The sequence below is a fragment of the Monodelphis domestica genome, chromosome 1 (genome assembly GCF_027887165.1).
Source record: "Monodelphis domestica isolate mMonDom1 chromosome 1, mMonDom1.pri, whole genome shotgun sequence".
NCBI classification, from domain to species: Eukaryota; Metazoa; Chordata; class Mammalia; order Didelphimorphia; family Didelphidae; genus Monodelphis; species Monodelphis domestica.
In genome coordinates, this window is record NC_077227.1 from 257983194 (window position 1) to 258009977 (window position 26784).

The following is a 26784-nucleotide window of genomic DNA, read 5'->3' on the forward strand; positions in this document are numbered from 1 at the left end:
CTCCATTTTTGTCCTTGTATCCTCAGTGCCTATCATAGAATGTAGTTAAATGTTTAATGCACTTAAATGTTTAATGAATTAATCGATCCACTGCATTGTTTAGGAGCTGGGGGTACTAGAAGGAGAGGGAGAGAACAGCAAAGGGAGGAAAAGGAGTGCCAACAAATGAATTAAACACACCAAATGATTGTCATTTTGACTCCAAACCAGATTCAGACCAAAACAGTGGCCCAGTGTGTGGAGTTCTACTACACCTACAAGAAGCAGGTGAAAATTGGGCGAAACGGGACCCTGACCTTCGGGGATATCGATGCCACTGATGAGAAACTGGGGCAGGAGGAAGTGGAAGTGGACATTAAGGTGATTCCCTCTTCTGTCCAACTGGCTAAGACTCTTGAGATTTTGTTCCTTAAGGCCCTCATTTCTGTTGAGGGGAGGTGGGAAGGAAGGGCGCAGGAATAAGTAGGGCTCAGTCCCTGAAGAATTCTCGAGTCAGTTATATGAAATGATGGTTTTGAACCTTTTTCTCAACAAAGTGAATGAGTTCTAGAGGAAGGAGGGAAGAGGTAAGAGATAAGAGATAGGGAGAGGAGGAGGACTTATTAGGTACCTGCTATTTGTCAGGGTCTGCATTAAGCATTTTTTATATTTTAAAATAGGTTTTTATTATATGTATAATTACATATTATATTTTATTATATATTATTTCATCTAATTCTCCACAACCCTGGGAAATAGGTGCTTTTAGTATCCCTATTTTACATTAGAAGAAACTGAAGCAAACAGAAGTGACTTACCCAAGGTCACAGAGTTAGGAAGCACCTGATGGTAGATTTGAACTCAGATCTTTCTGACTCTAGGACCAAGGCTCTATCCACTGTGCTATCTAGCTGCCTAGTGGTAATAATCATAGTAACAATGGAAGCAATTGAAGTATATCGTGTTTGTGGATCACTTTGGGAAAGTTTTCAGAGAGATTTCATGCATGGTATCTCATCCAATCATCATGACAACTCTATTGGGCAGAAAGAGTATCATTCCCATTTTGCTGGTAGGAAAATTGAGTTTAGGTTAGGGCTGGAAGAGATGGAGAAAGGGACATCTTTTAAACCTGTAGATGCCTCCTTTCAACAAGTATTGTTAAAGATGATCACTGTCTTCAGGGGTTTGAAGGGTGGCCAGGTGGAAAGGAGTTTAGACCAAGTCTGCTTGACTCGAGCTGGTGAAACTAGGAGTAGAGGGTGCAAGTTGCAGAGAGACATTTTTGGTTGATGTAAGGAAGAGCTTCCTAACAGAGCTACCCCCAAACTGAATGGGCCATCTTGGGAGCTACTGAAAGAAAGCCCTTATCTCTTGAGGTCTTCAGACAGAGGCTGAATGACTATTTATAAAGATATTGTAAGGGTAAGGGCAGCTCAGTGGTGCTGTGGATAGAGTGCCAGGCTTGGAGTCAAGAAGCCTCATCTTCACGAGTTCAAATCCAATCTCCAATGCTTCCTAGCTATGCAACCCTGGTCAAGTCACTTAACCCTGTTTGCCTCAGTTTCTTCATTTGGAAAGTGAGCTGGAAGAGGAAATGGCAAACCCCTCCTAGATCTCTGCCAAGGAAACCTGAATATGACTGAACAATAACAAAGATGTTGTAGAGGGTATTTTTTTGTAGAGATATAGATTAGACCTCTGAGACCCTCCAGCTCTGAGAGTCTCTAAATTTGGGTGAAGGAACTCGACTAAAAATCTTCTGGCTAATTAATTAGTGGCATGCTGGGGACTGGAGTCCCAGCCCCTAAATTCCCAAGCTGGAGGAGCTCTGCTCTTTTTACCCACCGAACTTTCTTTTGTGATTCTGGCCTGCTGGGATGAGTAGCCTCGGTGGAAAGGCTGGATCCAAATTAACATGAATTTTCTTTCTTTGGGCTTCTAGCCCTAAATATTCATGTGACTCAGTCTCCCCCTCTCCTTTGCGGTGCTGCTGTTGTTCAGTCATTTCAGTTGTGTCCAGCTCTTCTTGACCCCATTTAGGGTTTTCTTGGCAAAGATTCTGGAACGGTTTGCCATTTCTTTCTTCAGCTCATTTTATAGATGAGGAAACTGAGACAAACAGGATTAAGGGACTTGTCTAGGGTCATACAGCTAGTAAGTGTCCTGTATTAGCTTTAATCTAGGAGAATTGGGATCTGTTTCCAAAAGAGTCCCCTAGAGACAAAGCAGAAAAGAAAGTGAACCAACTGGGGTAGAATTGCCCATTGTTGACAGCAACAAAGACCTGGCTTACGCTTTTCTTCTTTCCGATTTTAAGAGTTCCCAGAGGTTGACAAGGGTCCAGCCTCCTAGAAGGGAGGCCCCAAGTGAAGAATGTGCATCAGCCAAGAAGGAGGCCAAGAAGGAGAATGGGGAGGAAGATGGGAAACAGGAGGAGCAAGAAGAAGTTCGAGAGAGGAGCCGGAGGGCAGCAGCCGTCAAAGCTGCCCAGACCATACAAGCCAATGAAGCGGTGAGTGTATGCTCCCCTCACTGGGGACAGGTAAGACCATGGAGCATCCCTTGGCTTCCCCCTACTGACCCCTGCTATGCAGAGAGGTCTCTAACTAGTAAGTATTCAGCCCTTCCCACCTCCCAAAGTGGTGCAGGTCCAAATTAGATAACATACCTGGGGCTATGTGCACTGCTGCCTTATATGGGAAGGGATGACTGGAAAGGAGAGGTTTGCCTTCAAGGGAACACACACAATTGATGCAGTTTTGCTAGAGATGGTGATTAGGCCTGGTCTGGTGACAAGGTCTTTTGAGTTAAAGCCCAGAGGAGGAGGGTTGGGGCAGAAGGGATGCAGTTCTTGGGAGCAGCAGATTGGAAGTTAGAACTGGCCTTTGGAGCAGGAAAAGGAGACTCGCTGAAGATGGGACTAACCTGGGAAGGGATTCATTTGGAGGGAGAGTATTTAGGATGTGGGCTTCAAGCAGTGGCATCGGTGAAGGAGTGAGAAGGATGCAAAGAAAAAGAAGAAGAAAGGGGAGAAAAGCATTAGCGAAATATTTGAAATACACAGAGGTCTCAGATTATAAAAGAAGAAATAGAATACCTAAATAGCCCCATCACAGAAAAAGAAATTGAACAAACCATCAAAGAATTCCCTAAGAAAAAAGCTCCAGGACCAGATGGATTCACAAGTGAATTCTACCAAACAGTCAAAGAACAGCTAATCCTGATACTATACAAACTTATTTGGAAAAAGAAGAGAAGGAATTCTTCCCAATTCCTTTTATGACATGAACATGGTATTGGTAGCTAAACCAGGAAGAGCTAGAACAGATTAAGAAAACTATAGACCAATCTCCCTAATGAATATTGGTGCAAAATTTTTAAATAAAATACTAGCAAGGAGATCATGAGGATCATACATACACCCTGACTGGGGTGGGATTTCTGCCAGGAATGCAGGAATGGTTCAATACTAGGAAAACTATCAGCATGATTGACAATATCAGTAAGAAAACCAACAGAAACCATATGATTATCTCAATAGATGAAATAGAGCCAAAGGAAGTTTGTATGAGAATGCTGACGAGGGCAATGTTGTTACTACCATGTTAAATTTTTTTATCATTGTTATTTTTTTAAGCTGTATGTGATAGAGTCACTGTTTCATGTTGCCATACTCATTTTCTGCCCCTCAACATGTCTAGCTATGTTCCTATTTGTTGACGGACCAACAAGTTCATCATTTTAGAAATTCTTTTTTGAGAAAAAGGTATATGAACTGAATATAACAAGAAACGGGAGCTATGGACACAGAGCTAATTGTAACCCTCCAGAGCTCCCTAGCGTGTAAATAGAATGGTGTACCCCAGGACTATGTTCCCCAGAATTCCTTGAATTACAGTCCCTACTTTGGGTCCTTACATTTTGTAAATAAGTTTCTGTGAACTCAGCCCTCTCACGCTCTCTCTTCCCGCTTTTCGCACTGCAGGCAACTCTCTCTTTGCTACGGCTATCATTTTCCTTTTTTTCCCCAAGTTATGATTAATCAATTCTTATACAAATATAATACTTGAAGTATTTGGACATTCATTGTTAATCTTACCCTGGGAAAGCAGGCTTTGATGAAGCCCCCATAGAATCTTTTGCGGTGGTCCTTGCTGCCAGAAGCCCACAATAGCCTCGCTAAGGACCAGGCCACTCTCTCTCTCATTCCAAACTGATGCCATTTCCTTGTCTGTATCCATCTAGCTCAACGACGTCCTCATCCTGAGGAGCCACGAGTCCAGTGCTCCTGGGGTGGCCAGCAGCCGAGCCACAGAGAAGCCCAAGGAGAGCTCTGGGAAGTCCCGAAGATCTGGGCCCAATACAGAGAAGAAGACCACAGAGACCTTAAGTAAAAGCCAGAACCAGGACAGCACGTTCCCTTGTAAAAAATGCGGCAGGTAGGAGGACAGAACGAGCTCCCACTGATTGGCGGCAGGGCGGGCGGGTGCTTCTGAAAACTGAGAAAAGAGCAGAGCTTTGGGTTCTTGGTGCAACGGTGAGCCAGATGATGAATGGGTGGAGTGATGGGCAGCGTGAGGCTCCTGGTGAGATGGCGGGACCGTGTGGGGCTCTTGGCTGGATAGTGAGGACCGCAGCAGATGTCACTCTACCTCCTGCTGCCCTGAGACCGGAGGGAGCCTAAAGGTTAAGCTGGCATCGTCCGGATGTCCTGGTCACGCCATCTGACCCGTCTGGTGCACAGGCATCATAGGACATCGTATGCTGGACTTGATGTTAGGGAGGCTTGGGTGCAAAGCCTTCCTTCCTTCCTTTCTTTTTAAGTTAAGTATTTCTCCACGGTTCCATGATTCTTGCTGTCTCCCTCCCTCCTCCTAGAGCTGGCAAGCAATTCCACTGGGTTATACATGGGTTATCACTCAATACCTATTTGCATATTATTTATTTTTGTAATAAAGTAATCTAACCTCAGACACTTCTTGGCTGTGTGACCCTGGGTAAGTCACTTAACCCCCAATGCCTAGCCCTTACCACCCTTCTGCCTTGGAACCAATACTTGGTATTCTTAGACAGAAGGTAAGGGTTTTTTTTTAATTGGACCTGAGGGTCCTATGTCTTTGTTGTTTAACCATCACTTAATCTGTTTGCTTTAATCTGTTGGAGAAGGAATGGCAAATCACGCCAGTATCTTGGCCGAGAGACCCCTGGACAGTAGCGGTGGGGAAGAGCTGGATGTCACTGAACGGCCACAGTAGTGACTCTTCCTAGACTTTCATCCGGGGAGGCGGCAGCGATAGCGGACGAGCCCCGAGCTTCCCGCTGCCCCAGATCTCCGGTGACCCAGGCTTCCTCTGCCTTCTCTGTTGCAGGGTGTTCTTCAAAGTCAAGAGCCGCAGCGCCCACATGAAGAGCCACGCGGAGCAGGAGAAGAAGGCGGCGGCGCTGAAGCAGAAGGAGAAGGAAGCCGCCGCCGCTGCCGCCGCAGCCACCCGCCTCCAGACCCGACGGGAGCCCAGCAGCAGTAGCAGCGGTGGCGGTGGCGGAGGGGGTGGCAGCAGCAGTGGGAGCTCAGATGAAGATGGGGAGGCGTAGGGAGCAGGGACTCAGCTGGGAAAGCGGTGAGGCTGGTTCTCCCTCACTCTCCCTGGGCTGGGCGATTTCCCTCTCCGCTCCTTCACCGGCCTCGTGGCTGTTGCTGCCTGGCTCGATGGACACTCGGGGGAGTGAGAAGGGAAAGGGTGAAGACTTTAAAAAACAAAACAAAGCAAAGCAGAAGACAAGCTTTTATTTAATTTATAAAGGCCCTGGGAACAGTGTTACCTGGAGCAAGACCCGGTTCCCCTCCCAGGGAGTCTGTCAGGCTTTGTCCCTGTGCTTTTCCAGAATGGTTAGGGCTAATCTCTCATACTCCTGGCGTCATCGACCCTCCCTCTCCACCAAGCCACAAGGCTGTTGGTTGCTGCTGCTACTTCTTCTGCTTTTTTGGACACCAAACTCTTGTTGCACAATTGCCCCTTTCCCTTAGCTTTCCATTCCTCCCGAGTCACCTGGAAGTTATTTTAGAGGGTGAAAACTCAAGCTATACCCAAGTTTGCAAGATTTCTCCTTGTCCTCCCGGATGCAGCCTACCAGAAACTGAGCAACATTGCTCCAAGAGGCACTTGGTGTCTCTCTTCCGCTGCCTTGTGTGGGCAGAATGTGTGGCCTCTTCCAGGAGAGGAACCTTTGGGCCTCTCCTCGAATCTGCCACCTAGAACTAGAGCGGTCAAGCTCCCAGCCAAGGGCAGTGAGGAGTAGCAAGCACACTGATGCCCAAACCAAAGCTTCTCTAGTGACCTATTCCCAGCATCCCTTCCTTCCCCTGGGGGGAGGCTGCCAGGGATGCATTGTGTGCCCGGGCAGATGGGAGAAGAGTGAAAGGAAGAAAGGGCAGGGACTCGGATATTTTTTCCCCATTATCTTTTTCAGGGTCTTAGCTTTCTTGCTTCCTGGCAATTTTGCCTAGAGCTGAGATGAATTTCTCAACCCATTGGAGATCTAAAGCAAATGCAGTGGCAGCTGTCTCTGCTAATAGACCTTCCTGGGGAAAGAGAGCTAGCGAGAGGGCCTGCCCTGCCATGGGGGAAGGACTGGTGAGAAGGCAGCCCCCTGGTTTTTGCTAAACTGGACTCGTCCGCTTTGCCAAACGCCTTCCAAAAAGTTCCTAGCTACTGTGAAAGAGGGCTTCAAGACCAGCTCAAATGTCACTCAGGACCTAGCTCCTCCTTGTGATTAAACTCCATAATCCCCGGGGGATGCCTGAGCTGAGCCTTTGACTTTCCTGCTGATGGTCCCCTCTAGACCCACCCCCACCCCATACCCAAACCCTTGAATTGCCGAAACAACCCGAGGGTTTCATGCTCTTTGTCCTGGCCTCATACCGGCTACTGTTGTATGGGAGGCCCAGACTCCCCTGATTTCTTCAGATTTGGGGATCCTTTCCTGCCAGGGCAGTCACTAAACTAGATGGAAAAGAAGGGTGGTGTGCTGGGAATTATTTATTTTTCATATTTAATTTTTCACATCTGCTCAGGGAGCAAGGGCCTCTTGCTTTCCAGAGGCCCAATTTGTTTATCCAAAAGTAAGATACCTACCTGCCCTCAGAGGGAAATGACACCAAGGACCTGTGCCATAGGACCACCTCTCTGGAAGTGGCCCCTGACAGTGGAGGAAATGAGGTTTCCCCAGATCCATCACAGTTCACCTGCTCAAAGCAAGGAGAGAGCCCATCAGAAAGTACTTCTGTGTTTGCAAAAGAATTTTTTAAAAAAATGAACAAAAGTAGGGGCTGCGCTCTCAGTTTTCTTGTCTCTATTTTCAGATAGGTTAAGAGCAGTGGTCGTGGGAAGTCCATTCAGCTCCAGCTGAATTTGGGTTTAAGTGGCCCAAGGATTCTGTTCCCAAAAAAAACTACTGTTAGCATGATAGAGGTGTTCTAGAATTGATGGGATGGAAACTTGGAAAGGGGAGAAGATTCTGAACACAGCCTGTGGGGTTCAGAAGAGCCTGTCTGATTCTAAGGATGGAGTATTTTCTGGTCACATACGTGAACTGAGATCCAGAGGAAGTAGCCAAGAACTATCCTTCCCAGTGAGGGACACCCCGTCCCACCAGGCTAGTGATTTGGGGGAGGGTTTGCTTGTAACCTGTATACTCTTGGCTATTCTTCAGTATCACTTGTACATGAATATGGATCTCCAGGCTGCCACAGGGGGATGTAACCAAATCCTTCTGCCTAGCCTTCTAGAGAACGACTTGGATTTCCCAACTCCTTGCCCACTGATCAGTTTTCCTCCATTAGCTTGTGCGAATTCAGTGTCCTAAGATTGCATAAAATCTGGTACTTGCTCAAGAAGCAGTAAGTTAAACTCAATATTGAGTGCCTTCTCAGCTAGCCCCGAAGTGCTACTTATATGTCCCAAGATTTTTCTATTTAGAAATTCCTTTAGTTTTAGTTCTTGTTTAGACACCCAAAAGCTGCTCTTGTAACAGAGATCTTCAGCCAGAGGAGACTCTTCTATTTCCTCAGAGAGTGGAAGGATCACCTCTCTTGGAATTCTTTGAATAATAAAATGATTCTTTTCCCTTCTCTCCCATCCTCATCTCCAACCCCAATTTCCAGCTAGCAGGGACCTTCCTAGATTAGGGTAGGCAAGAAAGATAAGGCAGTTATCTTTGTTAATTTGGGGAGAGAAAAGTGATCTAGAGTTAAGTATGAAAAATTCATATCTTTAAGGAATTAAAGGCAATCATGGCCAGTAAAATCCCTTTAAAAGAGATTCCATAAACTAAGCTAAAGTAAAACAAATCCTCCTATGGTGCTGTTCTCTCACTATCCCTGATAGGTTCGATTGCATTTTTCTTTGCTTGACCTAATCAGAAAGTCCATTGCTTTGGGAAATTGGATCATCAGTATCTCTAGCTGTAAAGATTTCTGCTTCCTCCCTACTCCCTATCCTTCTGGGTCCATTTGTAATAGCTCCATCCCCACTCACCTGAGGACATGAAACCATTCAGAATCTAGACAGGGATGGGGAAACCTGTTGTCTGAAGGCCTTTTTTAACTGTCTGTGCCATACAACCTGCCTGGGATGTGATTTGGGTTTAGTGTGGATCCAGCATATGCCACCTGCCTGTTGATATTTCCTTGGAGTGATTTGTCCTTTTAAAGGAAAGGGGCTCCCCACCTCTGATCTGGACCTAGAACTTGGTCTTGTAATTCTACATGAGGGGAGCAGTGTGGTGCCATTTTATTTTCCTTTTTTACTGCCTTCAATCTCCATCTGTGGTTAAAAAACATTCCCTCTTCTTCTGCCATCCACATACCTCCCATTGTACCAAATGGAGTTGAGCCAGTGGTACAGGGCTTTTATATGCTGCTTGGGTCAAAAGGGATTGTCTGCATTCAACTGCCTCCATGATACCGCTTCTCTCTCATAACATATGCTAGGATTTTTGTATGGAGAATCTGATGCATATTCGAGTCTCAGCCGTTTCATCATTCTCTGGGGCGTCCTCCTGGCCCAACTCTGGGTTTTTACAGAGAATATGCATGTCCCTAGAGGATCTTCTCCCTTCCCATCATCTGTTGTGTTGATGTCGCTAACATTGATTTGCAGCTGTTTCAATCGTTGCTTGTTTCAGTCTGTAAGTTGGAGGTCTTTTGGGAGGGGATAGAGCACAGGAACAGTCAGTCTGTAATTATTGTATAAATGCTTTAATAGCATATAAATAAGTATATTACTTTTATTTTGAAAAATGATCAGACACTGCCTTTTGTGTGTTTGCTGCCTGTGGCAACCTTTTTAAAGACTGTTACATATTAAAATAGTGTACATATATATTATATTATATATATTATTTACCTCTTTTGCTGTACAGTTGTGATAGACCAGACTGAAGATTTTATTTTTTGTGTGCTTTTTATAAAAAAATTAATACACTAAAGAAAATCTTGCTGATGTGATTGTAATGTACCCATGTAACTTATTTACTTTTGAATGTCTTTCCGTATCTCTAAACCTTTTATTAAATAAGGTTTTAAAAATTCATAGTGGAAAGTTGTATTTGGGTGGGAAGTTTTACATTCTGGACTTGATAATATGTAGATTGGGATGTGAGAGAATATCAAGGTGTTCCTCTCATTACACAGAGGAGGACACAAGATTAGAGAGGAGGACAAAGTAAAGGTCTATAGTCAAAGTACTATAGAGTACTCTATACCACCATGCTGCCTTGGAGGGCAAAAAGGTCAAATCTTACCATTTGCCCTGAACCATTCCAGCCAAGCCAGTGCTCTATGGGATGAACTATGTGCAGAACCTCCATCATCCCATAACAAAAAGATGGTGGATAGAGCACCAGGCCTGGAGACAGGAGGTTTGGGAATCGAATCTGGCCTCAGATACTTATTTCCTAGCCATGTGACCCTGGGAAAGTCACCAAACCCCCATTGCCTGACCCTTACTGCTCTTCTGCCTTAGAATCAACACTTAGTATCTATTCTAAGGCAGAAGGTAAGGGTTAAAAAAAATCCCAACTAATAAAGAGATGCATACACACAAAGTCAAGATTGGCAGATGTATTTGAAGTAGGAAAATGGGTAAAGAAGCAGTAGGTAGGTCAAGTAGCAAAGATAATATACGATAGGTGGACCCATCTGATTTATAGATTTGACTCCACAGACCCGCAAATGTGTTATGCAGAAGAGGAAATGATTTAAAAAAAAACACACAGATGATTAATCCTTATTTTCAGTGAATCTATATTCTCATTTCAAGTGAAGATAAAAATAATTTTTTCACTCATTCCTTTGAAACTATCTCAAAATAAAGCTTCCCAAAGATCAAATAAAGCCCAGAAAAGTCAAATTTCCTTAAACCCATAGTAACATGAAAAAAAGATACACATCCTTTTTTTTTATAAAATAACACCATTTATTACTATTTTAAAACAAGTTCCACAAAATAACATTTAGAAACCAAATAGGTCTAAATAATTTAAGAGACAATATGCTTAGCCATAGTCATGCTACAAAACTTCTATGTATAAAAGATTACCAAAGTAGATGTTCAAATACCCTCTTAATTAGAGCCAGTTCTAGAAGCCAAAGATTCCAGAATGACCCTAGTCAATGGGCTCATTCTCTTCAGCTACTGCCCATCAGTATTTTGATGGAATGAATCTCTTTGAGCAATAGCACCCCAGGGGTAGGCACCTGCCCCCACACTATTTGCCACAACTCTGTTTAGGCAACATCTAAATTAATAAAATATATATGTGTATATATCTCTGGATGAGGGAACAATAATTCACAAAGCTTCTGTTCAGGATTCTACATGGTTTCGGCATTGTACATGGGAGGGACTCCAGTGTGACGTAGCACACTGACTCATCACCATGGATGCAGCAGAAATGGAAGACTGCACAAGTAACTAAGGAAATCCTTACTATGACTGGTGTTCTTAAGGAAGCTACTAGAAATATATGCTTAGGCCAGGTTCACTAGACATAGCTTATGCGAGGTCTCATTCAAAGACGCTGTTGTGCAGGCTAAATTAATACAATACCAGCTACCCTTTGGAAGTACTTTCTATCAACATCCAGTGCATCATTTTAAAGTGCAAATTTCCCCCCAAATAGTAAGTCTCTCCCGCCTCCCCCCCCCCCCCCCCAATGTGCTATATAACAAAATTCAGCTGGTTGGCTTCCCTCTGGCCTCCTCCACCTACAAAATGAACTAAAACTCTGGTTGGACTTTCTCACAACAGTCAAGTAAACCATGTTAGGCAATGACTTGTGTCAGGTCAAAGGTAGGACTCAGTTTACTTTTATTTACTTTGTAGTTCATGAGAAGGCACCAGTGAATTTGCAAATTAGAACCTCATATAAAGTTAGAAAAGATTTCAGGTATTGGCCTTTTTTATTGTACCTAGTCTTACTGCTTTACAAGAAGAAAAGCCTATGAAATACTAGAGCTGGGGGTAGAAAATGGGTTCAAATGTGTCAGGAGCACCAACTCTGTGCCACACAGTCCAATTTTGTTTTAGCCTTCAGAACGCTAGAGATGCATGAACAACTTCCAAATAAGAAAAGACTGTGTTAAATGAATAGGAACCCTAGCAAAGAATAACTGTGACAACGATTCTTAACAATGTGCCTTTACAAATACTTGAGCTAATATCAAGTTTCTGACTGAAACTCTTAGCCGCACAACAGGCTTATCCAACGAGTAACAATACCTTTGATATTGTTTCAGTCTTTTAGTGAATGATCAAACCCTCCCTCTCTACACACTCACTTTCTATTTAGTCCTTCCAGGTTAGTAAACCCCAGAGCTAAATTGACCTTAAAATCTATTTCCACAGCACAGGAATTAATACTGAGAACAAATCCTTCAAAGGGACTTGAGAACCCCTAAAACCTCACTTCTCATCCCTCCATATCATTCTGTTTCATACTATCAAATCGAAAGCTCTCTTTCCCCATGGAAAAGCATCTATCTAAGCTCTTTATAGCATCTCTGCTTATGTACTTCAATTCTCCAGCAGAAGCTGAAAGGGGAAGTATAATTCCCCTCTACTCAGTTCCTGGCATGTAATCTCAAAGGAAGTGAATTAATGCCAACTTAAATAGTAATTTAAAAAGATTTTTTTGAACAGAGCTAGAAACAGTGCCAAGACCAAGTGATTCTCACAAAACGAACCACATCTTCAGATCACTTCAAACTAGATTTGAATTGCCACAGAGGTCGGTTGTAAGGAGTATTTACCCTTTGTAAACTGTAAAGCACTTTTAAAAAAGTAAGTTACTAAGGGAAACATTTATATGAATGTCTGTCTATATTATCCAACTCTTAACGTGCAGTTCCCAAGTTTTATAAAATAATCTGTAAAATTTTTATTAGTGATGTATAAAATCTCTGAATCTTGTGTAAAATTTGACTACAAAATGGATTCAATTTTTAAAATGCACTCAAAATGTTCGACTTTAGAAACTGATTAAGAGAGGTGTGGCCATTTCCTACCCCTCAAAGAAAGAGAGAAGGTGAAAATCAATGCCTACCTTAGGAGAGTTGTGTTAAAGGTAAAAATGGTAAGAACAGCTAAATGAGACACTTCTAGGAAAAGCTGGGAGATAAAATAAAAACAAAATTACCAAAAAAAAGGCAAAATAGGTATAATATTTGTATGCCTTTTCTGACCATTCCCCACACAAACATCAAGAACACCAAATGAAGACTGGCAGCAGATGACTAGAGAATTGTGTCAAAATGTACAGTCACAACTATATCAATATGAGATAACACAGAAAAGTTGAATTCTTTGCATGACTACAACAGAAGCTCTTCTGAACAATTAAAAGAGCTGATCAATTGTACAAATTTACCATTAGAAGGGAAAAGAGATTCAGGAAAATGAAGTTAGCCACCTGAAATATAGTTGCACAAAACATATGTGTATGTATGATTATGCATAACCTAGGAGCACAGAGACTACACATTTAAACTAGGCCAAACATCTTTCCTAGAAGCAATATGCTTAAGGCATAAAGCATTAGTTAAATTTAGGGTCTTAATAGAGGAAGTGAGATTCTGAACACCTTCTGGATCCCTGTGTTTCCTTCCCTAATGGCTAAGATCGGATTCAGTCCCATGGAAAGAATAGTGCAAAGCACCAGAGTAAGCACTCAATAAATATCTGTTGAGTTGACATAAATATGAATATTGGGTGAAATCACCAGTAATCACCACCTTCTATTTCTCTGAAAACGACATGTGATTCCCAAGGTCAAGTTCCCTTCTAATTTAAAAAGGTCAAACCAAGGGTAAGAAAAACAGGCACCAAAAACAATTGTTAAGCCATGTGACAAGTACTCAACTGGGCCAATCCTGTTGTGAGTCATTCATTCACTTCAACAGTGACTTTTGGAGGAAGAGAACACAGAAAACTTCTGCTCAGTCTAAGGATTTTGATTCAGCCAGGACAACAGAATGAATTACTAACCACTGCCAAAGTACAACGCAGGTTCTTTCAATTATGATCCTGATTATCCACAGGCTTTGGATTCTTAAGATTGGGCAAGGTTTCCTAAATTAATATGTAACTGTAAAGAATGACTAAAAAGTTCCAAATTTTATTGCTGTGCCAATTGTTTTCTTTCATCACCAGAAACTGATTGTCAATGCAATAACACCTTCCTAATAAGTTTGTATACTCAAGGAAATCAAGGGTTTCCCATCTTGGTAAGAACACCATACTTCTGAGGCCAGGAGCTATTTTTCTGAATCACTTCTTGAAATCATTAACTTACTTTTTTCTCCTTTAACCATGAATTTATTAGTGGTTCCTCACTTAGGAATATCTAGAACAATATAGCTGACGGTTCCTGACCTCCTTCTTCTGGCTCTATGTGAGTGAACCAGCCATTTCTCTTTGCAAAACTCCCCTCAGGCACTCACTGGGCTAGCTAGCACTTTACGTTTCCCAGAAAGGAAAGGAATGTAAGCTTATTTGTTAAACAATATTCTCAAATTCTGTGTCTTCTTGTTACCTCATGATTTCAGAGTTTAAGTATATTACAATGTTACCTGAAATTATTCTAAAGGATGTTGCCATTTGCCTGTACACCCATATGAAAATATTTTTCTTCTCTCTTCCTCCAATTTGGACTTAACCCATCCTATTAGCTATCTGAATTGGTGCTTCTGAAACAAAAATGAACCTAAAAATAGAAATTGTCATTGGATCAAGAAGTTGCTAGATTCAATTCTTGATACGGTCTCTGTTCTTCTCTCCATAATCACTGTCCTCAATAAAATAGAGACCTAAGTGAATATGCAGTGATGTTGCCTAGCAATCAGTTTGGGCTAGGCAAACTGCTTTATAATTTTTAATATGCCCTTAACCATGTGCCCAGGGCCAGATTTACGTGTGCAAAATAACCAAATGAGAGCACAAAGAGTGATCATTACAGTCATCTTCACAACAGATACCAAACATACCATGACTGATTCAGTCCCAGGAATCATACAGACAATCAAGATAATTGCAGTCACTGGACTGAGCAGGCCATAATCTGATTCAGTGGCCACAAGGAAAAGATGACCTAAATTCCAGTTAACATGTACTCATTTTTTCACGATATGGAATAGGGAATATCCTCCTTGGATTTGAATTTTTTCTCTTGCTCCTAGTTGTTCCAATTGATCTTTGCTCGGCTGATTCTGAGTCTTGCTGGTGACAGAAGGTCATTTCATGCCATGTGTTGTCTTTTTCAACCAAAGTGACTAAGAAAATCAAGAAAAGGTGTGGCCAGACGGGAAGGAAGATGGTAAAGGTCCAAATATGTGGGTCTGAAACTTTTATCTTGAAGCCACATATATTTTGAAAACTAAGTGGTATTGAAATAAATTGAACAAAGAACTAAAACTTGTTCCTTTGTTGTTATAAATCATTAAAATACTTAAGTTGAGGGGACCTGAAAAATATGCTTCTAACTAGAAAAAAAATGACTATTTCACAAACATTTTATTAGCCTGGGATACGCCGTTATGACTAAAGGCTGAATACTGCTCTCAGCAATTTCTATAATTACAAAATAGGAGGCCTGTTACCTTATATGGAAAGTTGCTGTCACCATTGTTTTAACTCACTCTTTAGAAGGGGTAAAAAAGGAAGAACAATGACAAGGAATTTGTAAAACGTTGAAAAAATAGTTTTTCCCTCAATATACTCTTTAAAACAGACAATTTCACAAAGCCATATCTAATGTTCTTACTTAAATATCATAAATTAAAAAAGAGTAGAAATGTGGCATTAGCCCTCTTCTTCTTCTTCTTGTTTAATTACCGGAATTCCTAAAAATGAAAGAGAGAATTACTTCTGAAGAGTCTTAACATAGTAACTGACAGAAGCCTCCTAATACCTTAAAAACTGTGAGATGCCCAGAAGCATTCATTATTTCCAAACATTTTAAATGGGATCATGATTACTAAATAGAAAAAATACTTAGCAAAAAGTCCCTATTGCCTAAAAGAAACTTTAAATTCTTTCCCTTTACATTCAGGATCTTCTAAACCTAGCAACAGCAATCAACTTTCCTAGGCTAATTACTAACTACATACTTTTTGAAACCTTATATTCCAATCGCATTAGTTTATAGACTGTCCCCCAGATGGAAGAACAATGGTATAGTGAAAAGAATTCTGCCTTGGAATGAAAAGGAGGTTCAAATAGTAGCTCTATCCTTACTTTGGACTTAACCTCTCTGGTTCCATTTCTCCATCTGTAAAATAAGGGAGTTGGAAGTTGGACTAGATAGGCTCTAAGATGCCTTGTAACTCTTAAATTTATGATTCTAGAGCTTTCCTCATTTCTACTGCACTTTTTTTTTAAACCCTTATCTTCTGTCTTAGACTCCATACAAGAAAGAAGAGCAATTAAGGATTAGGCAACTAGGGTTGAATGACTTGCCCAGGATCCAGAACCTCCCAACTCTATCCACTGAGTCATCTAGCTGCCCAAGCAACTCTAAATTTATGATTCTAGATCTTGAACTTTCCCATTCCTATTCCTTTTGATTTTGTTCCTCCTCATTTGGAATCCCATCTTCCTTTGCGACCCCATACCCACCCTACTACCACCACTCATTTAGTAATACAGAATTTAAATCTTTCTCTTCTGTGAAAAGTTGTCTCTAACAACCCTCAACCCCTGAGAATGTGACTGCTGATTTTCTAAGGCAGTATTGTAAACAGCCTTATATACTGCCTTGTCTTTTGCAGTTATGTTAAGCTGTATAGTATGGAGATGTCAACTTTGTTGTTTGTTTGGAATGATTATCTGTTTACAACTTCTAAAAATTAGAGCAAACACTACTTGGCAAGGCCCTGGAAATCCTGAGTAAAACTGCACACTTAATGAAAACCAGACCCCACACTCTTAAAAGACCAAGTTTCATTGAATATTTCAGACTCTAAATAACATAAGTATAATCTAAACATATTGGGGAAACCATTGGTAGACCAAACTTCCTCAGTTCATCCTGGTTCAAATCTGACCAGTCCCAGTTATAAAGAAACTAAACCAGCCTCTAAGGTTCTAGGGGACATTCCTTATTGGATTTTTCTTCTTATACTACTGCATCACCAACTCAACATTTATACTCAGAAAATATGACCAACTTGTTACCACAAGCAACTCACCATCTAGCTTCTTCAGCTTGGGCACTCGTTTGGTTGCTTCGTCAATCCAATTGCCCTCAGAGGAAGATTTCTCTTCCAGAGGATTACCCACAAACACCAGTTCTTCTAGGCATAGTAATTCAGCCAGCTTTACAAATTCCGCTACAATGACAAAGAAATGACTCAAAATTAAATACTGTATTAATGGTACAATTGCTAGGTATAGGCTGATCCTCAAAAATCACAGAACACACTAGCAACAGTAATTTTGTTGCTCTTCTGTTTACTTCTGCAATGGGCTGTTTGATATTTAAAAGGTAGTTCAGGAAGCTATGCTACTAAAGAAAAAAAAAAAAAGCCTATGCTACTGCCAGGCCCAGAGTCAGGAGGACCTGGATTCAAATTTAGTCTCTCACACTACCTGGCTGTGTAAGTCTGGGCAAGTCCCAATTATCTATCCTTTACCACTCTTCTAACTGGGAACTACATAGCAATTCTAAGACAGAATGTAAATGTTTTTAAAAAGAAAAAGGAAAGGGAAAAAAACTGTACCATATAAAGTGGCTCTTCTAAGCAATTAAAGGTAAATAAGTAGGGGAGGGGGGAACAAAATTCATTTTTTTTTCAGCCAAAAATAAAGGGTAGGATAATTTTCAGCAGAATCCAAAAGAATTAATTTCCTTGTTTCAGAATTGAAATTTGAGAACCACAAATCACTATGATGAATCATAACCATGTCAAAAAGCCATTCTCTGGGCAGCCAGGTAGCTCAATGGATAGAGGCAGGCCTGGAGACAAAGGTCCTGGGTTCGAATCTGTATTCAGACATTTCCTAACTATGTGACCCTGGGCAAATCACTTAACCCCAATTGTCTAGCCCTTACTGCTATTCTGCCTTGGAACTGATATTTAGTATAGAGTTGAAGACAGAAGATAAGGATAAAAAAAATCATCTCGCAATTGTTTCTCACATCAGTACATTCCATGTTTGAAACTCTGTGATGCAGCCCACCATGGATATATTCATCAAGTAAAAGAACAGAATGTGAACTGAATGAGGTTGAAGACCAGGGACTATCCCTACAATAAAACACTAGCCCCGAGTGGCCCTGAACTAGGCACTGTGGAGGACCCAAAGCTCAGTTAAATGAGGTTCTTGCCCTTCAGAAAGCTTATATTCTTCTTTTTTTTTTTTTAATTTAGAAATTTTTCCATGGTTGCATGATTTATGATTCCACCCCTACTTCCCTCCCCCCCCTCCAAGAGCTGACAAGCAATTCCACTGGGTTATACATGTATCATTGTTCAAAACCTAAGAAAGCTTACATTCTAAAGGGGGATGGCCAGGGATAACTTTATAATAAAAGGTGGTATGAGATGAGTGCCCAGAAAATGGCAACAAGTACCACATAAGCTTTGAGAAAAGAGACTCAGAAGAGTTACAGTGAGATAAGTTTCCCGATGGCCTTTAGGTAAATTAGACTATGTTGGGGCATAATTGGTAAAGAGATTTTGAGTCCTATGTTCATAATAAAGATAACCGTATAGCTAAAGTGATAGATGGATGGGAATTCAGCTGCTATTGCTGTCAGAGTAAACCCACCATTTAGAAAGTAATTTCCTTTTTACATAGCCTTTGTCCTCCTGTTGGGTCAGTCTCTGTAAGCAGAAAGTCAGAATGAAAGGCTTGGCTTACCCCAGTCTTTCACTAGATTATTAGACATATAGAGGATCTTCAGTCGCTTCATAACATGGATCCCTTTCAGCTTCTCAATGTAATTATAAGATATCCACAGCTCCTCTAACGTGTCCCCAACAGCCTCCTAAAATAGGATAACATTGGATTTAAACATTCTAGATCTATACATAATTCCTTCTCCTATATGAAATGAATAGCTTGTCAGGCAGTTATGGGGGGAACTGCAGCCTGGCCTCTGCTAGCCTGGCTTCTGAAGTCAGGCCACCTCCACACTATGATGGGGCATCAGAACAGGCCTTTGTACACAATGTCATTTAAAGTGCTTGGGAGGTTTGAAAATCATTGATTATAGTAGGGACTTTAAAATAGTCTCTTCTTTATTTGCACTGCTTATTCATAGATAGCACTAAAGGTAACTTCAATATGACTTACCTGAACTAACAAGCTCTAAATTAGAAGGTAAATTAATGAAATTTCATTTATTTAGAATGTCACCAATACTTGCACCGAAAAAGATTCAAAACTTTAAAAATCTCCCTGACTACCAGCTTCAACACATCCAATTCTGATTTTTAAGTAATTATTTTCTTCAGGGAATTTTTGTACCTCCTTTCCCATTTGCCCAATTCTACTTATAAAGAAGTTCTTTTCTTTAGTAAATTTTGGTACATCTTTTTCCAAGTGGCCAATTCTGCTTTTTAATAAATTTTCATCAGTGGATTTTTGTGCCTTTTTTTGCCTTTCAACCTATTTTGTTTTTTTTTTTAGGTGTTATTTTCTTCAAAAAAATTTTTATGCTTCCTTTACCAAGTTGTTGACTCTTTTTTTCACAATTTTTTTATATTACTCTCATTTTCCTCACCAATATTTCCTTTTCCTCTTATTTTATTTTTTCAAATTCTTTTTATAGGCTCTTCCAGGAATTCTTTTTTGAGCCTGTGACCGATTCACATTTTTCTTTGAAGCTTTCTTTGTAGCTATTTTGATTCTGTTGTTTCCTTCTGAATCTGTGTTATTAACTTCCCTTTCACCATAATAACTTTCAAATCAGGTTCTTTTTCTGTTATTTGCTCATTTTTTGCAGTCTTATTTCTTGACTTTTAATTTTATGTTAAAGTTGGGCTTTTTGCTCCTGGGATGAAGGGGACCTTGCCCCAAGCTTCAGGTTTTTCATGCTACTGTTTTGAGAGCTAGTTCTGAGGATCTTTAAGTTTTCAGTTCTTCCAAGGTGGTTCTAAGGAGAGGTGTAGTCACTGCTCTCCTGGCCTGTGCTCTGGTCTGTGAGTGACCACAAACACTCTTTTCCACTCTGGAACTGTGACCAGGGTCCTGCTCCCCTGCAGCTCCATGGTAGTGCTTCTTTGTTCTCTGGGACGAGGACCCAGATAGGCAATGCAGCAGTGCCCTGCACCCAGGGGCAGCAAAGGGTTCCCTGTAATCTTCTTCTGAACAATTGTCTGCCCCTCTCTTTACTATCCATGGGCTTAAACCCACTCATAACCAATTTAGTTGCTGCCCTGCACCAGGCCTGTTGCTAGCTTGCTCAGGTGCAGCCTGTGTGTTACTCTCAATCTGTGAGGCAAGACCTTTCCCACTGACCTTCTAAATTGTCTTGGAGAAGGAAAAATGTTTCATCCTGTCTGTTGTTTTGCTTCTACTGCTCCAGAAATCATTTTTGAGGCATTATTTTAAAGCTGTTTGGGTTAGAACTTGGGAGAGTTCAAGTGAGTTCCCGCCTTTATTCTGCCATGTTGGCCCCACTCATTGCACTTGATCCAATAATTCATTTTATTTTGTATCATGTCCTAGCTCTTGAATATCTGAGTCATAGAACGTTTAATAACATGACAACTAACCTTATAGTGGCAAGAGGAGAAATGGTAATAAGACCCAGGGATGAGGTGGTACAGTAGAAACTGCATAGATTTGGGAGACAGAGGTTGGGGCGGCCCTGAGTTCACTTTTGGCTCTGCTATTTATTCCCCAGTAACCTTGGCTGAGAGACAAGGTAGTCTCAAGCAGAGGCATCAAACACACATGTCCTGCAATACTTATTAAGGACTAAACCACATTAAAACATATTAGGAAATATTTTGATTTTCTTTAAATAATTTTGTTTGAAGATTAAAACATACTTCCATTTTGGTCATTATTGTAAGAGAACACTCATATAAAACCAAAATCCCAAAATAAAACCATAAATAAGCTAATGTGAAAGATAGTATGCTTTGATATGCATCTGACTCCAATAGTTCTTTCTCTGGAGGTAGAGAGCATTCTTTGTCATAAGTAATTGGAAAACATTGAACAAAATAAATAAAATACAATAGGACATTGATGAGTTTTCCAAGTTAATATACTTTCTGTATTATGGGTTCTATTTGTGTTTGACAACTGATACATAGAAAGAATCAGGTTCAAGCTCTGCTTCTAGGCATATCCGCCATGTGCTCCTGGGAAGTCCTTCTTTCCTTCTCTCTCTCTCTCTCTCTCTCTCTCTCTCTCTCTCTCTCTCTCTCTCCTCTTTCTTTTCTTTCTTTCTTTCTTTCTTTCTTTCTTTCTTTCTTTCTTTCTTTCTTTCTTTCTTTCTTTCTTTCTTTCTTTCTTCCTTCCTTCCTTCCTTCCTTCCTTCCTTCCTTCCTTCCTTCCTTTCTTCCTTCTTCTTCTTCTTTCTTTCTTTCTTTCTTTCTTTCTTTCTTTCTTTCTTTCTTTCTTTCTTTCTTTCTTTCTTTCTTTCTTTCTTTCTTTCTTTCTTTCTTTCTTTCTTTCTTTCTTTCTTTCTTTCTTTCTTTCTTTCTTTCTTTCTTTCTCTCTTTCTTTCTTTCTTTCTCTCTCTTTCTTTCTTTCTTTCTCTCTCTTTCTTTCTTTCTTTCTTTCTCTTTCTTTCTTTCTTTCTCTCTTTTTCTCTCTCTCTCTTTCTCTCTATCTTTCTTTCTCTCTTTCTTTCTTTCTCTCTCTCTCTCTTTCTCACTCTCTCTCTTTCTCTCTCATTTTATCATGAAAAAAGTGAAGTTCACAAAGGATTAGTGACTGGTCTGGGGTCAGAGAGCTAATAGGATCTGAGGCAAGATCTGGACTATTCATTCTACCACCTCCTAAGGAGTGCCATCACCTGCCAACACAAGGCTTCTCCAACCAACTTAAACCAAAATGCCCTTGGTTTTTTTTTAAACCGTACCTTCTGTCTTAGTATCAATTCTAAGACAAAAAAGTGTCAAGGTCTAGGCAATCAGGGTTAGATGACTTGCCTAGGGTCACCTACCTAGGAAGTGTTTGAAGCCAGATTTGAACCAGAAAACTGAAAAACAGTTGCTGATCTGCATTAGGAAAGGGAATTTCCTTTCCAGAAGTTCCCTAGACCCAGTGAAAGCACAGGTCCATAATGCCTCCCACCACACCCCAAATGACCTGGAGTAAGTCACATGTGTTCAGGGCTTCAGTTTCCTCATCTATAAATGAAGGGATTGTCTGATCTCTAAGAACCTCTTCTAGCTTAAAACCTTGTGTTTGGATAACTATTTGCTCCATACCACACAATGTTGTCAGATATTACCCCAAGGAATCTTCATTCCTATTCAGTGATGGGATTGTTATTTTTATAAGAGGAATGTAGCAAATTCTGGACTGCATGGGCCCAGGCCTCCAAGGCCAGTCTTAGGAGGTCTTGGCTCCCAAGTTCACCCTGGCCTGTGAGGTAAAATCCGGGTTTTAAAATTAAGAGCCTTCAGAAAGTTCAACAGCAAATCCTTCTCTTTATTTCTTGGCTTTACAATATCAATCTCTGAGTTTCTTATTATTCCAAGAACAGAAAAAAGTCCTGACATTATCTTTCCAGAAGATACATCTGATTTTGCAATAAGGCTATCTTACTTTAACTACTCTGAAATTCTATTTGAGCCGAATTGATTCATCCCAATGTTAACTAATCATCTACTACATTCAGTTAATACCTAATAACTAATGGTCTTTATTTTTATTTGTGGTAGAATGTGGGGCTCAGAGTCAAGAAGATCTGAATCTAAATCTGACCAGTTGTGTAACTGTGGGCAAGTCACTTGATTGTTGTTTGTTTTGGTTTCCTCATCTGTAAAATGGGGATAATTACCTATTTCTCAGAAGATCTAATGAGATAGTATTTGTAATAAGTGCTTAGTAAAGTACGTGGCACATAATAGACACTATATAAACTGTGAGCTATTGGGGTAGCTAGGTGGTGCAGTGAATAGAGTGCTGGCCCTGGGTCAGGAGGATCTGAGTTCAAATCCAATCTCAGACACTTACTAGTGACCCTGGACAAGATATTCAAGCCTGTTTACCTTAGTTTCTCATCTATAAAATGAACTGGAAAAGGAAATGGTAAACCACTCCAGTGTCTTTGCCAAAAAAAAAAACCTCAAATGGGGGCATTAAGAGATGATACAACTAATGACTAAAAAACAACAAATGTGAGCTATTAGTAGTAGTAGTGGGTTTCTAGGAGATGGATAAAAAAGCAAATTGTATAACAAGAATGTTCTCCAAGTTTATATATCTTTTTATAGAGATGGACAAAGAATTAAAAGAAAGAATCAGTCCCAAGTACCACATGCTCTTTAAAGAGAGTGTTATGAAAGGTTACCTACCAATCCATTTAAGTTCTTTATGTTATTCCTTCCCAGTGACAAGATCCGCAAGTTTTCTATGATAGAGAGAAAATAGCTTTATGTTTATTAAATTAAAAAAACACACATTAGTTATATTCATATAATGCCTGGCACATAAGAGGCACTTAATAAATGCTTGCTAATTAAAAAAAAACGAAAAGAAAACACTTATTACATATAAGACAATACAAAGATTAAAAAATCTCTCTATCCTCAAAGAGCTAACAACCATGAGGTGGGGATGAGATGAAACATCGACACATATAAATAAATGTATAAGAATCTGAGAAGGAAAAATGCATTAAGAACCATAACTAGAAGGGCAACTAGGTAGCATAGTGGGCAGAGTGCCAGGCCTGGAGATCCCGAGTTCAAATCTGGACCTCAGGCACTTCCTAGATGTGTGACCCTATGTGAATCACCTAACCCTGCTTGTCTAGCCTTTGTCACTTTTCTGTCTTGGAATTGATACTAAGACAGAAGGTAAAGTAAAAAAGAACCAGGAGTAGGGATGTTGGTTAGGAAAGCCTTGTGTAGAAGGCAGTGGCACTCCTGAGTTAAGTTTTGAAGGAAATTAGGCCTCTTAAGAGGTAGAAGAAATGAAAGAATGTAGTCAATGCACGGAAGACAGCTTAGATAAAGATATGTTGAAAGCAGGAGACATACCAAATTTAGAGACAGCAGGCTGGTTGGTTTGGTTGGATATATAGTAAATAAAAGGAATACAGTTTACCATCATAATGGATTATTCTATTTATAATATACATTTGGTGTAAAGGTGTTAATAACTGAAATTTACATAGCACTTTGAAAAACTTATCTTTAGATAGCATTCATACATACATACATATATTATTAAATCTCATTTGATAATACACATATGCTCGGTACATATACAATGTTCAGAAAGATTCTTATATTATGAATAAAACAATCAGTCTAGGTATTGGGGTCCAAGTGATTATAGGGGGAAAAGACAAATTTCTCAAAATATAGACTCATATAAGAAGCTTAGAACTAAGGGGACAATGGGGAAAGGAAGTGAAAGAGAATGTCAGAAGTATAGTTACTACCCCCCCACCCCAACTGCAAGCCAATTACTGCTTGGTAACAGTACTGTGGCTTCTGTGACAAAATACCGGCCAAATGAGTTGGCAATCCTGGGTAAAAATGATTCAATGTCAATCAGTTTTATATCTATATCTATGCATGTGTACACATATATGTGTGTATGTATGTATGTATGTATGTATGTATGTATGTATACAGTATTCTGTCCTGGTAGTCCCCCTCCTCTCTGCCTTCCCACTCACTTTTTTTCAACCCTTTGAAATTTGACATCTGATTCTACCACTTGACTGAAATTACTCCCTCCAAGATTACTAATTCTCTCTTTAAAAAAATAATCCTTACCTTCCATATAGGCAATGGGGGTTAAGTGACTTGCCCAGGGTTACATAGCTTGGAAGTATCCGAAACCAGATTTGAAACCAGAACCTTCCATCTCTAGGCCTGGTGCTCTATCTATTGAGACATCTAGTTGCCCTAGTTCTCCCCACCTTTGAGACTCAGGGCATCTATTTTCAGTTAAATGGAGTTTGCCAAAAAAAAATGCTTCAGGGAGTTCAGTGTAACAGAAAGAAAGAACCCTGAACTAGAAAAATATGGGAACTTGCATTCTAATCCCAAGCTGGGTCACTAGTTTGGGCCAATCATTTTCCATCTCTGGGCCTTAGTTTCCTCTTCTGTAAAAATAAAGGGGTAGGCCAGATAACCTCTACAATCCCCAAGAAGGACCTCTATTAGTCTTATCAATTTAGGAATTAATGAAGCTGATTGTTCTAGCAGGAAATAGCATCAATGGTTCTTCAAACCAAATGTCAAAATTGTAATTTCACACCATGACAATGGGTCATTAGAACAATGATTGGCCATGGGCATGACTGACTTTCAATTGCTTCCCAGTAAGGATGTTCTATTATTTGGTTGCAGAAAGCAGTCAAATATTAGCTGAAGGGATTCTGTCATTGAATCTAAAAAGCCAAACTTTGAGCCTTTCAGAACATGAGTACACATGCAATAAAAATAAATTAACTTCATTTTGTCCTTTTAAAAAAATCTATACTTTCAATTTTTGTAAAAGTGTTGGAAAGGGATTATAAGCAAATCATTGAACATTCTTCTCAAAGATAAGTATCATTACTTTGCATTAAAGCTTATATCATTTTCCATATTCCTATGGAATTGAGTTTACACAATTTAGTTTAAGTTTGTTCCATGGAACCTTATAATCAATCCTTAATGCTCTGATTATAAGAATTAGTTGGTTATTCTATGCAAAAAGCTTTGACTTTTAAAGTCCTATGTAAGTATAAGATATTATAAGAATATATATGTTAAATCATTATAAGAACATATATTAAATCATAGTAAGAATATATGTTAAATCAAAGGGTCCAATAATCCTAATAAAGTTTCTCCCTAAAGAAATGGACTTTTAAAAATCAAAATAGAACTTTAATTGTTATTAATATGTAAACTTATCAAGGAGAATGAAAGGTTATGATAAATTATATTTGAAAACATATATAAGAAAATGGTGATGACAAGCCAAACATATCTTTCAGTATTTAATGTTAAGGAATTAAAAACAACCAATAGTTATCTTAATACTAAAGAACTAGTAGGCATCTTAATATAAAGCATTGCAAGTTTTTCCAGTACTTTGTGATGCCATGTAAAGTGACTATTCCTAGAAAGAATGAGCTAATTTTTCATAACAGTTCCAATAAAATCAAATCACTGCATCTTTGGGTTCTATTATTTTGGTGGGGAAAAACCTAAAATGCAGACAAAGAGTATCTTTTAGAACTCAACACTACAAAGATTTTTTTGTTCAGATTATCGTGTGAATTTCCCTGTATTAGAATACAGTGATGTTGAGCCCAAAATTGCAAGCTCAATTGCCTTCAGGGCTAGTTTTGTGGCTATCAATAGCCCCATACTATAAAGACTTAGCCCTAACATACTGCCTTGCAAATGTACAGAAGGGAAATGAAAAAGTGTACATGGATGATCATTCATCAAAAATAATTCTGAACAAATTCCACAAAACAATCTTTTAATTAACAAACATGTGCAATGCAGGGACTGGACTAGATGATCTTAAAGGTCCCTTTCAGCTCTATATCCTATGATCTTGAGATAAATAGTTCACTGTATATTTTACCATATGTGTGAAGGAAATTATTGAGGGGGCTTTGATCATGAGGATAGAATTGAATCTCTGGTGTCCCCTGTAGTCAGCAGGAAAAGTCAACAATTGAGGTAGGGGGACAATGAGGCAGGAGGCAGGCCGGATGTCACCTGAGTAGCCCTCTGGGTAGCCTCTTTTTAAAGGTGAGGAAACTGAGGGTCAGAACTTAAGTGATTTGCCCAAGGCACACAAATGAAATGTCTCAAATACTTACTAAGTCTTCAAAAAAACAAGAAGCGATTCTACCATTTCAAGCATATGCTCTAATAATTAGTAGTTACTCCCTCAAAATCAAGTAAATATTAAATTCTATCTGAATTTCTCAGGTCTACCTCTCTAAATTCCAATATTATCTAATTCATCTGAATATAGGAAACATACAAAATTCCTGTATTTTTGACATGTCAAGTTTAAAATTGTTTAAGTTACTTCTTCAGTTCTCTTGATATTAAGATCTGAGGCATTTGAGCTTTTAGATATA

At 39.8% G+C, this 26784-nt stretch overlaps 2 protein-coding genes across 5 annotated transcripts in view; one reads left to right on the forward strand and one right to left on the reverse strand.

The window, feature by feature from the left end:
• The window catches only part of MIDEAS (mitotic deacetylase associated SANT domain protein), a 163736-nt gene extending 154164 nt beyond the window's left edge, over positions 1–9572 (forward strand). For both annotated transcript variants that reach the window (XM_007472855.3, XM_007472854.3), the window contains exons 10-13: positions 211–360; positions 2300–2494; positions 4228–4421; positions 5352–9572. In XM_007472855.3, the coding sequence (XP_007472917.1) occupies positions 211–360; positions 2300–2494; positions 4228–4421; positions 5352–5574 (762 nt within the window). In that variant the 3' untranslated portion in view covers positions 5575–9572. The remainder of the gene's footprint in view (positions 1–210; positions 361–2299; positions 2495–4227; positions 4422–5351) is intronic.
• Positions 9573–10433: 861 nt separating this feature from the next.
• DNAL1 (dynein axonemal light chain 1) overlaps positions 10434–26784 on the reverse strand; it is a 63823-nt gene continuing 47472 nt past the window's right edge. For all 3 annotated transcript variants that reach the window (XM_007472857.3, XM_056810694.1, XM_007472859.3), the window contains 4 exons: positions 23027–23082; positions 18402–18528; positions 16727–16867; positions 10434–15379 (listed from right to left, as the gene is read on the reverse strand). In XM_007472857.3, coding sequence (XP_007472919.1) covers positions 15339–15379; positions 16727–16867; positions 18402–18528; positions 23027–23082 — 365 coding nt within the window. In that variant the 3' untranslated portion in view covers positions 10434–15338. The remainder of the gene's footprint in view (positions 15380–16726; positions 16868–18401; positions 18529–23026; positions 23083–26784) is intronic.